At 36.4% G+C, this 13,841-nt stretch overlaps 1 protein-coding gene across 1 annotated transcript in view; it reads right to left on the bottom strand.

The window, feature by feature from the left end:
- The window catches only part of BUB1B (BUB1 mitotic checkpoint serine/threonine kinase B), a 66,258-nt gene that overhangs the window by 22,371 nt on the left and 30,046 nt on the right, over positions 1-13,841 (bottom strand). The window contains exons 7-14 of the mRNA XM_060096587.1: positions 13,614-13,828; positions 13,352-13,443; positions 11,573-11,802; positions 5,867-5,979; positions 5,216-5,331; positions 4,582-4,631; positions 3,392-3,452; positions 3,152-3,257 (exon numbers count right to left, since the gene is read on the bottom strand). Of these exons, the coding sequence (XP_059952570.1) occupies positions 3,152-3,257; positions 3,392-3,452; positions 4,582-4,631; positions 5,216-5,331; positions 5,867-5,979; positions 11,573-11,802; positions 13,352-13,443; positions 13,614-13,828 (983 nt within the window). The remainder of the gene's footprint in view (positions 1-3,151; positions 3,258-3,391; positions 3,453-4,581; positions 4,632-5,215; positions 5,332-5,866; positions 5,980-11,572; positions 11,803-13,351; positions 13,444-13,613; positions 13,829-13,841) is intronic.

Below are 13,841 nucleotides of genomic sequence, written 5' to 3'. Positions count from 1 at the left end.
TGAAAACAGCAAATTATATTTCATCAAAAAATATACTGCGAGGATTCTCCATACAAAGGAAAAATACTGGACAATGTTTTTTTCCCAACCAATTTCACCTAGGAACTAGAGGACTAATGCTATTTTTCTTCTGGCTTTGGCCTAAATATGTTCAAATAATCTGCTATCCTCCTTGCTTTTAAGTCTTTTTCTTTGACAAATGTTTAATTTCTATTTTATTTCTTAAAGGTAATTCATGAGCATGGTAGAAAATATGGGAAAAAAAGTATAAAATAATGGAAAACATTTAAAATACGCCTTTGTCTTTAAAAGTAATACAGGTATATAGTTTTAAAAAGTCAACTAGTTTAAAAGGATATATAGTGAAAAAGTCTCCTTTCCACACTTGATTCCCCCTGACATCTCCACTCCAGTTACTACTCCCCAGAGGCAACTGCTGTGACCATATGCATCTGGTAGGATACATGCACAAGCATATTCTATGCATTTAAAAAAGAGGCTTAAAAAAAATAAAAAATAAAAAAATAAAAATAAAAAGAGGTTTTAAAACAAGTGAAATTATAGCATCTATGCTAGTCTATATTATTCCTTCTCATTATATTTTTTAGTATATTTTCTGTGATATTAAAAATTCTTTAGAAACATGATGGTAACATTGTGGGTTTATCAGAAGTTGACCAAATGTTTTAGGTTATCCCCTGTTTTTCACTGTCATAAAACTATTTTAAATATTCTTGTAGATTTAAATCTTTAAGAATATGTTAACTTTCTTAGGAATAATTCATAAAAGTAGAACTATCAGGTCAAAAAGGTAATTGAACACTAAGAGTCTTTATACATACCGCCTAACTGCCCTCAGAGGGACTGTACCACTTTATACATTTACCTGAAGTACACAAAAATGCCTATTTCATTTAACCCTTATAGATACTAGATATTAATTTTCTAGATCATTACCAATATGATATATACTCTGAATTTCTGACTCAACATTATTTAGTAGAGGTGAGATACATCTAGAAGAAACAATAAGTGAAACTAAAAAATTGTAAGATTAGAGTAAAATAGATATCTGCAGTCCAAGAATACATTTTATGCAAATTCTACTTATGGCCCTATTAGTTTAGACACTTAAATTTTTTTTTTTTTGTAGGGGAAAGAATCCTGGTAGGTACCTATTAACAAAATTCAAGTAAAAGGTTTAAGACAAAAAAACTAGATTGAGATTTACCCATTTAATAACTTAGTCCATCCTTGAACAGCTGAACCTAGAACCACTACCTCCAAATCTAGCCTATCCATCTATTCTCTGGTGGTATTCTCCAGAACACAGTATGTAAAACTTACTCTTCCACATCATTATCTTTTCATAGCAGTCAGTGGATTACCTATATTAGAATTACTTGGGAAACTATTTAAAACAAATAAAAATACATGCTTGGGTTTTATCCCTGGAAATTCCAATTCAGTATAGTTGGAATGGGGCCTGAGCACCTTTAGTCATAAATGGCTCCCAAGGTTCCTCTGGGTTGCTGGAAATTTTCTGTATCTTGACATGGGTGAAGACCGCATGGATATTCACATATATAAAAATTAATATTTGTGCAGTTTATGAATATAAAATATACCTCAATAAATAAGTAAACAAAAACATGTTTGAGTCATTCCCTAGGATGTGGAGAATACACTGTTTTAAATCACTGTAGCTAGTGATCATGTCTCCCCTTAAAAGTCTTCAGATTAAACATACTCAGTTCCCTTCCATCTCAAGACAAGTTTCCAGATTCTGGTTTAAGACTTCAATGAAATGTCACTGATAAAGTTTATTTACTTTGTCTTGAATGTCTACACAGCGTCTTTTTCTATCCTAAGTATTATCATGTCAGTAGTCCACAGTGGTTAAAATAAAACATTACCACAAAAAAAAAAAAAAAAAAAGCTTGGTTCACATAACTCTTTCATTGCCAAAGTTTCATAAACATTTTATAAGATCTTTGGCTTTCAAGGCAGTGATCTTTCCCCACTTAAAAAAATTGAGATATAATTAACATATCAAAAACTTCACCCCTTGGGCTTCCCTGTGGCGCAGTGGTTGAGAGTCCGCCTGCCGATGCAGGGGACATGGGTTTGTGCCCCGGTCCGGGAAGATCCCATGTGCCGCGGAGCGGCTGGGCCCATGAGCCATGGCTGCTGGGCCTGTGCGTCCGTAGCCTGTGCTCCACAATTGGAGAGGCCGCAACAGTGAGAGGCCCGCATACCGCAAAACAAACAAACAAACAAAAACAAAACAAAACAAAAAACTTCACCCTTTAAAAGTGTGCATTTCAGTGGTTTTTAGTATATTCATAGGGCTTTGCAACCATCACCACTATCTAACTCCAGAACATCTTCATCACCTTAAAAAGAAACACCATATCCATTTGTAGTCACTTTCCAACCCACTCTCTCCCTAATCCCCTGGAAATCCCTAATCTACTTTCTGTCTTTATGGATTTGCCTATTCTGGACATTTCACATAAATGGAATCATACAATATGTGTTCTTCTGTGTGTGGCTTCATTTTAGCAGTGTTTTCAAGGTTCATTCATGTTGTAAGATATATCAGTACTTCATTCCTTCTTACGGCTGAATAATATTCCATTGTATGGATACACAACATTTTGTTTATCCATGCATCAGTTGATGAACACTGGGTTGTTTTGTTTTTGGCTATTATGAAAAATGCTGCTATGAACATTCATGTAGTTTTTTGTGTGAAGATATGTTTTAAATTCTTTTGGATATATACCTAGGAGGGAATTGCTGGATCATACGGTAACTCTATGTTCAACATTTTGAAGAACTGCCAAACTGTTTTCCAAAGAGGATGCATCATTTCACATTCTCACCAGCAAAGTATGAGGGTTCTAGTTACTTCCCATCCTCACCAACACTTGTTATTTTGTTTTTTTGATTATAGCCATCCTAGAGCATGTGTGCAATATTTCACTGCAGTTTTGATTTTCATTCTCTGATAACAGGTGGTTTTGAGCGTCTTTTCATATGCTTATTTCAAGCCAGTAATTTTCATTTTAACCCTAAAGTTTTGTGAGAATTGAATGAAACTATCCACTAGTCCATTTATATAAACTTAGGGATATTTGCTCCTTACGCAAACATCTGGAGACACATCCTCATTTGAGGTGATGCTTTCTGAAGTTTTGAGAATTGCAAGGGGTCTTCGTTGGGCTAAAACCCGTGGGGGATCTGCAGAAGGACTGGAAAAAGACATATTTCATTTAGCAATTTTTCTCTTAACATAGATAACAGTAACCTCCTATTTCATCCTCATTTATAATAATAGAAAACTTTTAATTGTCAAAACAAAACAAAACCAAAACCCCCCTCAAACCTGATAGTCTTTTTTTCTGAAAGAAGAAATTCATCAAAAATGGAGAAAGGTACACTGGAACCTATAGAAAGAGAGACTAAATTTACACTCTTAAGAGTAAATGCCCTACTCTTCAAGACAACTAGGTCAATTAACATTTTTGCTGTTTGAAAGCAGAAAGACAATTGTTTATCTTTTATAATAAATAATTTCAAATATATAAAAGTAGACATCATTTAATAACAATTACCTAAACATGGATGATCTTGTTTCATCTTTATTTCCCACTACTACTCCCCCAAACCTAACCCAATTCTGGATTATTTTGAAGCAAATACAAAACACCGTATCATTGCATATGTAAACATTTTAGCACATATTTCTTAAAGAGATAGGCTCTTTTTAAAAAGCATAATCTCAAAACATGATCATACCTATAGAATTAACAATTTCTGTATTCAAATATCCAGTCAGAGGTTTCACATTTTACCAAAACTTTTTAGAAAGTTTGAATTAGGAATGCAAAGTAGATTCATACACTGTGACTAGTTGAAATGCCTCTTAAATTGCTTTTATTTTATAGGGTTTTTGTTTTTGCTATTAATTTTTTATTTTAGAAACTGGGTTGTTTGCCCCATAATGCTGGATTTTTTGCCAGTTATATTCTGTTTCACATGTTCTTCTATGCTTTGCATTTCCTATAAGTTAATGGTTAGAATTAGAGGTTTAATCAGATTCTACTGAATTTTTTAAACTACTTATAGATGGATATTCATGTTTCTACCACTTTTAACATGTTTCTGAAAAGACAACAAATTTGAATATAAAATAGCTTTAGTTTTAAACTTTCTCCCCTCATTCTTCCAAAAAACCACTTTCCACTCTTGGCTGCTGGGTACTACTGATATGCTTAGCTAGAGTACATTAACTAAAGTGGAAGATTATTTTGTAGTTAGTATAAATTTAAATTACATTTAAACCAAATATTTTAAAGCAATGAGTTATTTTATAAAAATATTCTTTCAAATGTCTTAACATATCTTGAATCATATGCTTATAACTGAATTCCATGATTCAAAGATAACAGTACCTTTGTCCCTCTCTCTGCTTTCTTTCAAATCCTTTTACCACAATCAAGAGAAGTATTTACACTTATTACATAATGCATTTGTATCAGTAAGTTCTTCATGAGATTGTCAAATAAAACTCACTTTTAGAATGAGGCTGTTCTTGCCAAATGTTTTCTGCAAGTGAAGTTTCCCTGTGAAGAAATTTGTTTTAAAACATGTGCTTAGTACCCACAGGAAGAATTATTTAATTCTTAAAAGTCCAAGGTCTTTTTATTAAATATAATCTTCTTCACTCTAAGATAAAGAAAATATTCTAGTACCATTAAACCAAATTCTTTAAGATAGAACCTTCAGTCATTAAAATTGTCATAGAATTATATTTGATAACAGATGTTAAGTTACATTAAGTTACATTAACAGTATAAGCAGATTACAAAATGGTAAGCTTTCATTTTTATAAAACAAAACCAAAACAACAAATAAGAAGAAATATACCTATGTTAATACTAGTCATCTCTTGGTAGTAGAAATGGGTGGTATTATCATTTAAAAAATTATTTTATTGTTTTTATAAGAAACATGTATATTTTTTAATGGAAAAAAGCCAGCACCCAGACCTCCCTCATCAGCATCAAAGCTTATGTTGTGACAAAGACTTGTAAAAATCGTGTCTCAATACTATAAAAGTTAAGGAGACTTCAAGTCACTAGAGAGTCAAAGGTTGGTTCTAGATGCCCTCCTATAAGCACCATCCCTCCCACCAATGCGGTCCTACCTGGCACAAGAGTTTACTGGGCAAGCAGAATTGCATAGAGCCATTCCTGGTATTTCCTGAGACTCTGAAACAATTCGCAGTTCAGCTGTCTCCTCTGTAGACATCTTCTCTTCTTGCTATTTGCATTAAATAAACAAAATCAATGTGTCTCTCCTATGTAGAAAATGCTACCTATTCTCAAGTTTTAGTGCCAAAATTAACTTTACTATACTCTTCCCCTAGACATATATTAACCATATAAAATGCCTGTACCACAAAAGTTCTTCCCAATAATTTATGTTCCCAGTATAAACTGGTACTGTTGTACTCAACTGAGTAGTGGCAAGGAAATAAATACACACTAAATTTCTTTAGCTAATCTCATTTTAATGGAACATAACTAGAATAAAAATCTAAAGTCAGAAGTAACAGAATAGTGATTTAGAGTATAACTAAGAAGTCAATAGTCAATAAATTGCATCATTTATATGCCGCAAATTCCATTTGAAGTCACCTGTTAAATTACTTTCCTGCTCAACTTTACTGATACTAATAGTGAAGAAACTATCAGAAACTGAGTGGGTCTGACAGGACTTTTTACTTTCTATATTTTTATATTGTTTAAATTTGTTTCAATAAGCATTAGTTGTACGTATTGAAAAAGAGAATGACCTGATCACTTGCTCTTTCTTGCTGAGTAGTTTGGATTTCTTTTAGCTTCTTCTCCATCTCTTCAATCTGCTTCTGCATTTCTGCTCTCTTCTCTGCACTGGTCAGTAGCTCAGCTAGAAACAGTGAAGTTGGCTGAGGCATTACGCCTCATAGCAATTTATCCTGTCAAAAACTGTCTTTGGGGCTCATGTCCTCAACGTATGTTAATATTACAGATGAGAATGATACAAATGGAGCAAAGCCCTCAACTTGAGGTCTAGGTCTCTATTATTTTTTTATTTTTATATATATTTTTTGCGGTACACGGGCCTCTCAATGTTGTGGCCTCTCCCGTTGTGGAGCACAGGCTCTGGACGCGCAGGTTCAGTGGCCATGGCTCACGGGCCCAGCCACTCCGCAGCATGTGGGATCTTCCCAGACCGGGGCATGAACCCATGTCCCCTGCAACAGCAGGCGGACTCTCAACCACTGCGCCACCAGGGAAGCCCAGGATCTGACTTTTTAAAAAAGATAATTTGCTGTGAATAAAATGGACTGTGTTAAGGCCAGAATGAGGGTAGAAAGTCTAATTGCAGTAGTCCAGCTAAAAGACTGTGGTTTCGATTGCGATAATAATAGGAGTGGTGATAAATGAAAGATTTATGAAATTTTTTGGTGATAAAGTTGATAGGCTTATTCATTAGATGTGGGGGAATGGTAAGGAAAGAGGGATCAGAGATGACTTCTGGACTTTTTTTGGCTTGAACCAACTGCGTGTATGGGGATGCCTTTTATTGAGATAGGGAAGCCTGTGGTACATTTGCATATTGGGGTGTGGTTTGTGACAGAAATCACTAACTTTGTTTTTCTTTAAAATATTTATTTGGCTGCACCAGGTCTTAGTTGCAGCATGCAGGATCTTCCCTGCGGCATGCAGGATCTTTTAGTTGAGGCATGTAGGATATTTAGTTGCGGCATGCAAACTCTTAGTTGCAGCACATGGGATCTAGTTCCCTGACCAGAGATCAAACCAGGGCCCCCTGCATTGGGAGTAAACAGTGTTAGTCACTGGACCACCAGGGAACTCCCAGTAACTGTTTTTGGTTAGGTTGAGTTTAAAATGTCTATTAGGATAGCCAATAGATGCAGGCAACTAAATGTGAGTCTGCGGTTTAGGTAAAATGTCAGGGATGGGGATATGAATTTGAGAGTCCATGACTTGAAAACAGTATTTAATCTATTACCTAAAGATAGTTGTTGAAAGAAAAGATAATTGGGATACTTCAGAACTCTCCCCTGGGCCTCAGGAAGAGGTCCTGAATGAGAAGAACAGCAGTAAAGGAAACTGAATGGGAATACACATCAAGGAAGAAGCCAAGAGAAGCATTTCATAAAGTAGTATTTCATCAACTGTGCCAAATGAAGCCAAGAGGTCAATAAAGATCAGGACTGAGAAAGAGCCATAAGATTTGGCAAAAAGGAGGTTTCTGGTCACTGTGATCACTGGAATAGAAGAGATGCTTGAGGAAATAATAGGCAGCAAAAGAAGATTACAATTCTCCCCAAATTTTGCTGTGAAAGAGAGTATAAAAATGGGGTAGTAGCTAGAGAAGAATATGAGGATAATGGACTTTTTTTTTTTTTTTTTAAAGAATGGAGACATTAGAGTATATATGTATAAATTAGTGAGAATGGTTTAGTAAAAAGGGAAAATGCTGGAAGGGGAAGGAAAAAGGGCCACTCCTTTGATAGGAACAGAGAAACATTAATTTTTTAAAAATTTTTATTTATTTATTTACTGGCCATGTTGGGTCTTCATTGCTGCCCACGGGCTTTCTCTAGTTGTGAGTGGGGCTACTCTTCGTTGTGGTGCACAGACTTCTCATTGAGGTGGCTTCTCTTGTTGCAAAGCATGGGCTCTAGAGCACAGGCTCAGTAGTTGTGGCACATGGGCTCAGCTGCTCCTCGGCATGTGGGATCTTCCCAGACCGGGGCTCGAACCCGTGTCCCCTGTATTGGCAGGTGGATTTTTAACCACTGCACCACCAGGGAAGCCCCAGAAACGTTAGGTTTAACAGAAAGAATGAGTGTATAGGTACAGATTGCAGATATGGCAAATTTGGTGGAAGAAAATGGAGTTACCATTACATTCCTTCTATTTTCTCAATGAAATTAGAAACAAGATTATAGGTGAGGAGGGAGAGGGATGCAGATTTGAAAATATGAAGGAAAATTAAATTAGTTGTTTAGCAGAAAGAAGAAATTCACCTACCAGGAAACTAGAATGATTGTTAGGCACTGGTAAATGCTCATTTGAGATTTGTGGTCAAGAATTTAAAATGACTGGACAGCTACATGTAAAAGATTGAAATTAGAACACTCCCTAACACCATACACAAAAATAAACTCAAAATGGATTAAAGACCTAAATGTAAGACTGGACCGTATAAAACTCTTAGAGGAAAACATAGGAAGAACACTCTTTGACATAAATCACAGCAAGATCCTTTTTGACCCACTTCCTAGAGAAATGGAAATAAAAACAAAAATAAACAAATGGGACCTAAGGAAACGTAAAAGCTTTTGCACAGCAAAGGAAATCATAAGCAAGACGAAAAGACAGCCCTCAGAATGGGAGAAAATATTTGCAAACAAAGCAATGGACAAAGGATGAATCTCCAAAATATACAAACAGCTCATGCAGCTCAATATCAAAAAAACAAACAACCCAATCAAAAAATGGGCAGAAGACCTAAATAGACATGTCTCCAAAGAAGACATAACAGAAGAGGCACATGAAAAGATGCTCAACTTCACTAATTATTAGAGAAATGCAAATCAAAACTACAATGAGGTATCACCTCACACCAGTCAAAATGGGCATCATCAGAAAGTCTACAAACAACAAATGCTGGAGAGGGTGTGGAGAAAAGGGAACCCTCCTGCACTGTGGTGGGAATGTAAATTGATACAGCCACTATGGAGAACAGTATGGAGGTTCCTTAAAAAACTAAAAATAGAACTACCATATGACCCAGCAATCCCACTACTGGGCATATACCCAGAGAAATCCATAATTCAAAAAGACACATGCACCCCAATGTTCATTGCAGCACTATTTACAATAGCCAGGTGATGGAAGCAACCTAAATGTCCATCAACAGATGAATGGATAAAGAAGATGTGGTATAGGCTTCCCTGGTGGCACTGTGGTTAAGAATCCACCTGCCAATGCAGGGGACACAGGTTTAAGCCCTGGTCCGGGAAGATCGCACATGCCGTGGAGCAGCTAAGCCCGTGCGCCACAGCTACTGAGCCTGTGCTCTAGAGCCTGCAAGCCACAACTACTGAGCCTGCATGTCACAACTATTGAAGCCCATGTGCCTACAGCCTGTACTCTGCAACAAGAGAAGCCACCGCAATGAGAAGCCTGCGCACCACAACGAAGAGTAGCCCCTGCTCGCCTCAACTAGAGAAAGCCCATGCACAGCAACGAAGACCCAATGCAGCCAAAAATAAATAAATTTATATATTAAAAAAAAGATGTGGTATATATATACAATGGAATATTACTCAGCCATAAAAAGGAACGAAATTGGGTCATTTGTAGAGATGTGGATGGAACTAGATACTGTCATACAGAATGAAGTAAGTCAGAAAGAGAAAAACAAATATCGTATATTAACACATATATGTGGAATCTGGGAAAATGGTACAGATGAACTGGTTTGCAAGGCAGAAATAGAGACACAGATGCAGAGAACAAACGTATGGCTACCAAGGGCGGAAAGTGTGGGGTGGGATGAACTGGGAGATTGGGATTGACATATATACACTAATATGTATAAAATAGATAACTAATGAGAACCTGCCGTATAGCACAGGGAACTCCACTTCGCTGTACAGTAGAAACCAATACAACATTGTATAACGACTATACCCCAATAAAAAAAAAGAATTTAAAATGAGACCAATACACACAGCTGCGTTTTTCTCCAGCTACATTTAAACTATCAATACTTGGATGCAGGTACAGAGTGTGAGCAGAGAGCTGGATTTAACCAGGGTTGAGGTTCTTCCAGGTGAATACAATATAGTGGATGATGTAGGGAGTAGAAAGTAAGATATGAGCCAGGTGCTTAGTCAGTTAATGAGTGATAGGGAGTGACTAAGTCTGAGGTGAGAACACTAAGGAGGCTCAAGAGGTAGGAAAAAAAAATTGGAAGACATGAATCCGAAAGAAGCTTTTTGAAGGAGGGGGAATATGGTTTGGAAGTAGCAATGGGAAGAAAGGATAACAGCCTTGTCTTTAGGCCCGACCTGTGGCTTCCTCATTTCTCATATCCCTACCTGAGAGTGAAAGTCTGCAACAATCTTTGAAGCTAGTTTTCAATATAAGAAGAAACCTCTTTCTTATAGGCATAAGGATTTATAAGAGTACAAACTAGATTCAGAGACAAGTTTAGGAAACGAGTATTAAAATATCCTCAAAGGTCAATACTTCTTTTTAACTACTCAAATCCCAACTAACTGTAGCTCAGGTCCTTCTTTGACTAGTTGAGAATAATGTACTATTTTACTTTTATATACTTGGTATAGCTAGAGCCTTCCCTTTAGGAAACAGTAGTTTTAATCTAAGTACCTAGTTCCTTTCCCAGATCATATTTGGCTACTCTGCTAGCATACTTCTTTGTTGTGGTGGTTCCTACTTTGAAAAGCTTTACACATCCAGCTCCTTGCTTTTTAACCATTCCCTGTCTCCTACCTAGACACGTAGATTCCATTTTTCAATGTATTATTTGAGCCCAGAGCACTTCTGTCAACCTTGGAAGGCACCAGTTGATGTAACAAATAGGGCAATTCCAAACGTACAGTCTGCTTTACAGACGTTTGCTTCTAACTTGTCACCTGGCCTGGAACTCTGAAATATTTTTTTCTCAAACAAATTATAAGTGATGGTTAAGTTTCCCAGCTAGCCTTATAAATGCCACATCTCCTTAAGTGAGCTGAGCTGCAATAGTAGGTTACTCTGGATGCCTGTGTTTAAAAAAAAAAAAAAAAAAAATTCTTTTCTTGGTATAGATCCTAGTCAAAATGTCTAAATGAATGAAATTTATTTCTGGACTCTCCCCTACCTCCTTTTCTGTACTCTCGCGCATCTTCTAATGCCTTAAGCTCCAAATGCTACACTTCCCTACTTTCAGCCTATTCTGCACACCTCTTGCCCCCAAGTACTTCTAGGCTTCAGAATCAGAACCACTTCCCACTTCCCCCAAATTCCCAGTTTTTCAATTTATAGTGAAGCTTCCCTTAACTTAGAAAGAACATAATGTCTTTAATAAACAGTACACATAACTATCATCTAAATGAGTGAGTATGTTAACCTAAATAAGCCCTGGGAGAAATTTCAGCCGAAGTATCAAAAGTAAAGTGAAATATTTAGGAAATGTTAGGAAAAGCACCCTGTCTGCCAATTGCAGGGAAATTATGAATTGGTAATGCAGTTCCTTTACTTTTGAACACAAACTTAGTTGCTTAATATTTTTCCTCAGGGGTTTCATGGAAAGCAACAATGGAAATTCAGCCTAAATGGAGAAACACAGAAACCATACAAGCATCACATAAAGGTACACACAATGGGGTAATGTTCCTCAGACTTAACATATCAACTCAATCTTCCTACAACTAAGTTATTTTTACAAACTTGAACTAGATCAATACACATACCTTCTCTTTGCTCTTTTAATTTCTTCCGGAAAACCTCAGCCCGGATCTCCTCAAAGGAGAACTCCCCCACTCCTGCATAAATCTTCTCCTTACAATACATCATTTTCTCTTTCTTCTCCTCAGACTCTTGCTGAAGGCTTTGAACTCTTTGCAGGAGATCTCCTTCTTCCTTTCCAGGCTTTCTTGTGCTTAGAATGTGGTTTATACTGGGTTCAATTTTACATGGTGTCCTAAAAGAAGCAAGATAATTATTATTCACCATACAGATCAAATGAGTTATTTCTTACGTTTTGACAGAACACAGGGACAATGTCAGTAGTGAGGCTATATGTGATCGATTCCAAACAAACAAAAACAAAAAAGACTGAGAAAACAGGCTAAAAATAATTTACATGGTCCATCAACAATTATGTTCTGAGTACTACTATGATGAAGAAGGAAATTATGTGTAAGTTAGGGTCATCATATAGCTTTTATTACTTATAGGTAAAAATAAATCTGAATACCATACCTTTTTTTAAAGGAGGTAATATTTTTATTTTTATTAAAAAATTGTTTTTATTGAAGTATAGTTGATTTGTGTGTTAGTTTCAGATGTACAGCAAAGTGATTCAGTTATATATATATATATATATATTTATATATATATTCTTTTTCAGATTCTTTTCCCTTATAGGTTATTACAAAATATTGAGTATAGTTCCCTGTGCTATACAGTAGGTTCTTGTTAGTTATCTATTTTATATATAGTAGTATGTGTATGTTAATCCCAACCTCCTAACTTATCTCTCCCCTCATCTTTCCCCTTTGGTAACCATAAGTTTGTTTTCTATGTCTGTGGAAATATCTAAATCAAAGCCAGTGTATGAAATGAAGTTAACTTATGCAATACAGCCCATTTTCCATTGTTTAGCACCCCAAAGAATTAGAGTTAGGAATATAGCATTTAGGGAACTGATGATGTGAAATTCAATGTTCTCAGCTGAGGGGGAAGAATGAGAGTGGTAATATAGGTTTGAAAAGAATGAAGCATAAAGTACCTCAGTCGGGATAGGGCAGATGTTCTCAATCCGGACAATGGATCAGAATCACTTATATATCTTTTATTTTCTTATGTACCTTTTTACAACTAAAGATACCTGGTCTTCACCTCAGATACACTAGATCAGAACCTTTAATGGCCCAAGCATCTACATGCTTAAAAGCCTTCCTCAACTTGCTCAACTGATAAAAGACCCTATGAAAATCCCACACAAACATCATATCTAGCATATACGAAGGGTTATAGCTTAGTTATGAGGAAACTCTGGCAATGGGGCGCAAAATACGACCTAATATTAGAACTCCACAATGTTACATATTAGACTGAATCTCAGACTGCCTGATTATTTAATCATCATCTATCATATTTTTTCTTATAAACAGAAAATGCCAAGGGTAGGGAAGAAAAAGACATCCAGAAAGAAAAAGCAGGTTACGAGGAAAAACTGCCATAATTTCTCATTACTGTCAATAACAAAGGTAGAACACCTCATTTAAATCACAGTGACTGTCTTTGACTACAGCAATGTAAATATAAACCTATCGAGTTTATTCCTTAGTAATACTAACAAATAGTCTTTTAGCCCTAACATACTCAAAAAAATATAGATGCAAAGGAAATAAAACTTTGGTTTACCTTCATCCCCACAAAGAAGAAAATGCCTTTGGGAACTAGGATAGGTGCCCCTGCCCACTCTTCATAATTCCCACCTCAAAATATCTGGAAACCAAACTCACATAACTGGCTGTTGTGCAGTCTCTTCCACATATGGAGTAAAACTGGGAAGCACAGAGGGTACAGCTGTCGTAGGAGCTATATTGCCACGAGGCTGGCGATGAAGAAGAAAACTAAAATTACCGTGGTTTTACATTGACACAACATATGCAGACCATGCCGAATTATTCAAGAGGAATTAAAAGAGATGCTAAAAATACTCCCCTACTCTAACTCTGAAGTCTTTGTTATGTCAGCAAATAAACTGGATCTAAGAGTCCTTACCCTGTATTCCAAAGGCCTGCCTGTGTTCCAAGGGCCAGCTTGCAGCTCATTCTCTTTGGCCCTGGACACAGGAGGTGCTATCCATGGCTGCCCTGTACGCCTAGATGACTCCGCTCCAGAAGGTTCATCAGCATTTTCATCAAAAACAGTAATTCTAGAATTACTTTGCATCTGTTGAGGAACTGGATTTTGGAGTCCTCTGTTCTGCCTTGGAGCTAAGAGAAAAAT

This window comes from Mesoplodon densirostris, chromosome 4 (genome assembly GCF_025265405.1).
Source record: "Mesoplodon densirostris isolate mMesDen1 chromosome 4, mMesDen1 primary haplotype, whole genome shotgun sequence".
Classification (NCBI taxonomy): Eukaryota; Metazoa; Chordata; class Mammalia; order Artiodactyla; family Ziphiidae; genus Mesoplodon; species Mesoplodon densirostris.
This window is presented reverse-complemented; position numbering and strand designations above follow the sequence as displayed.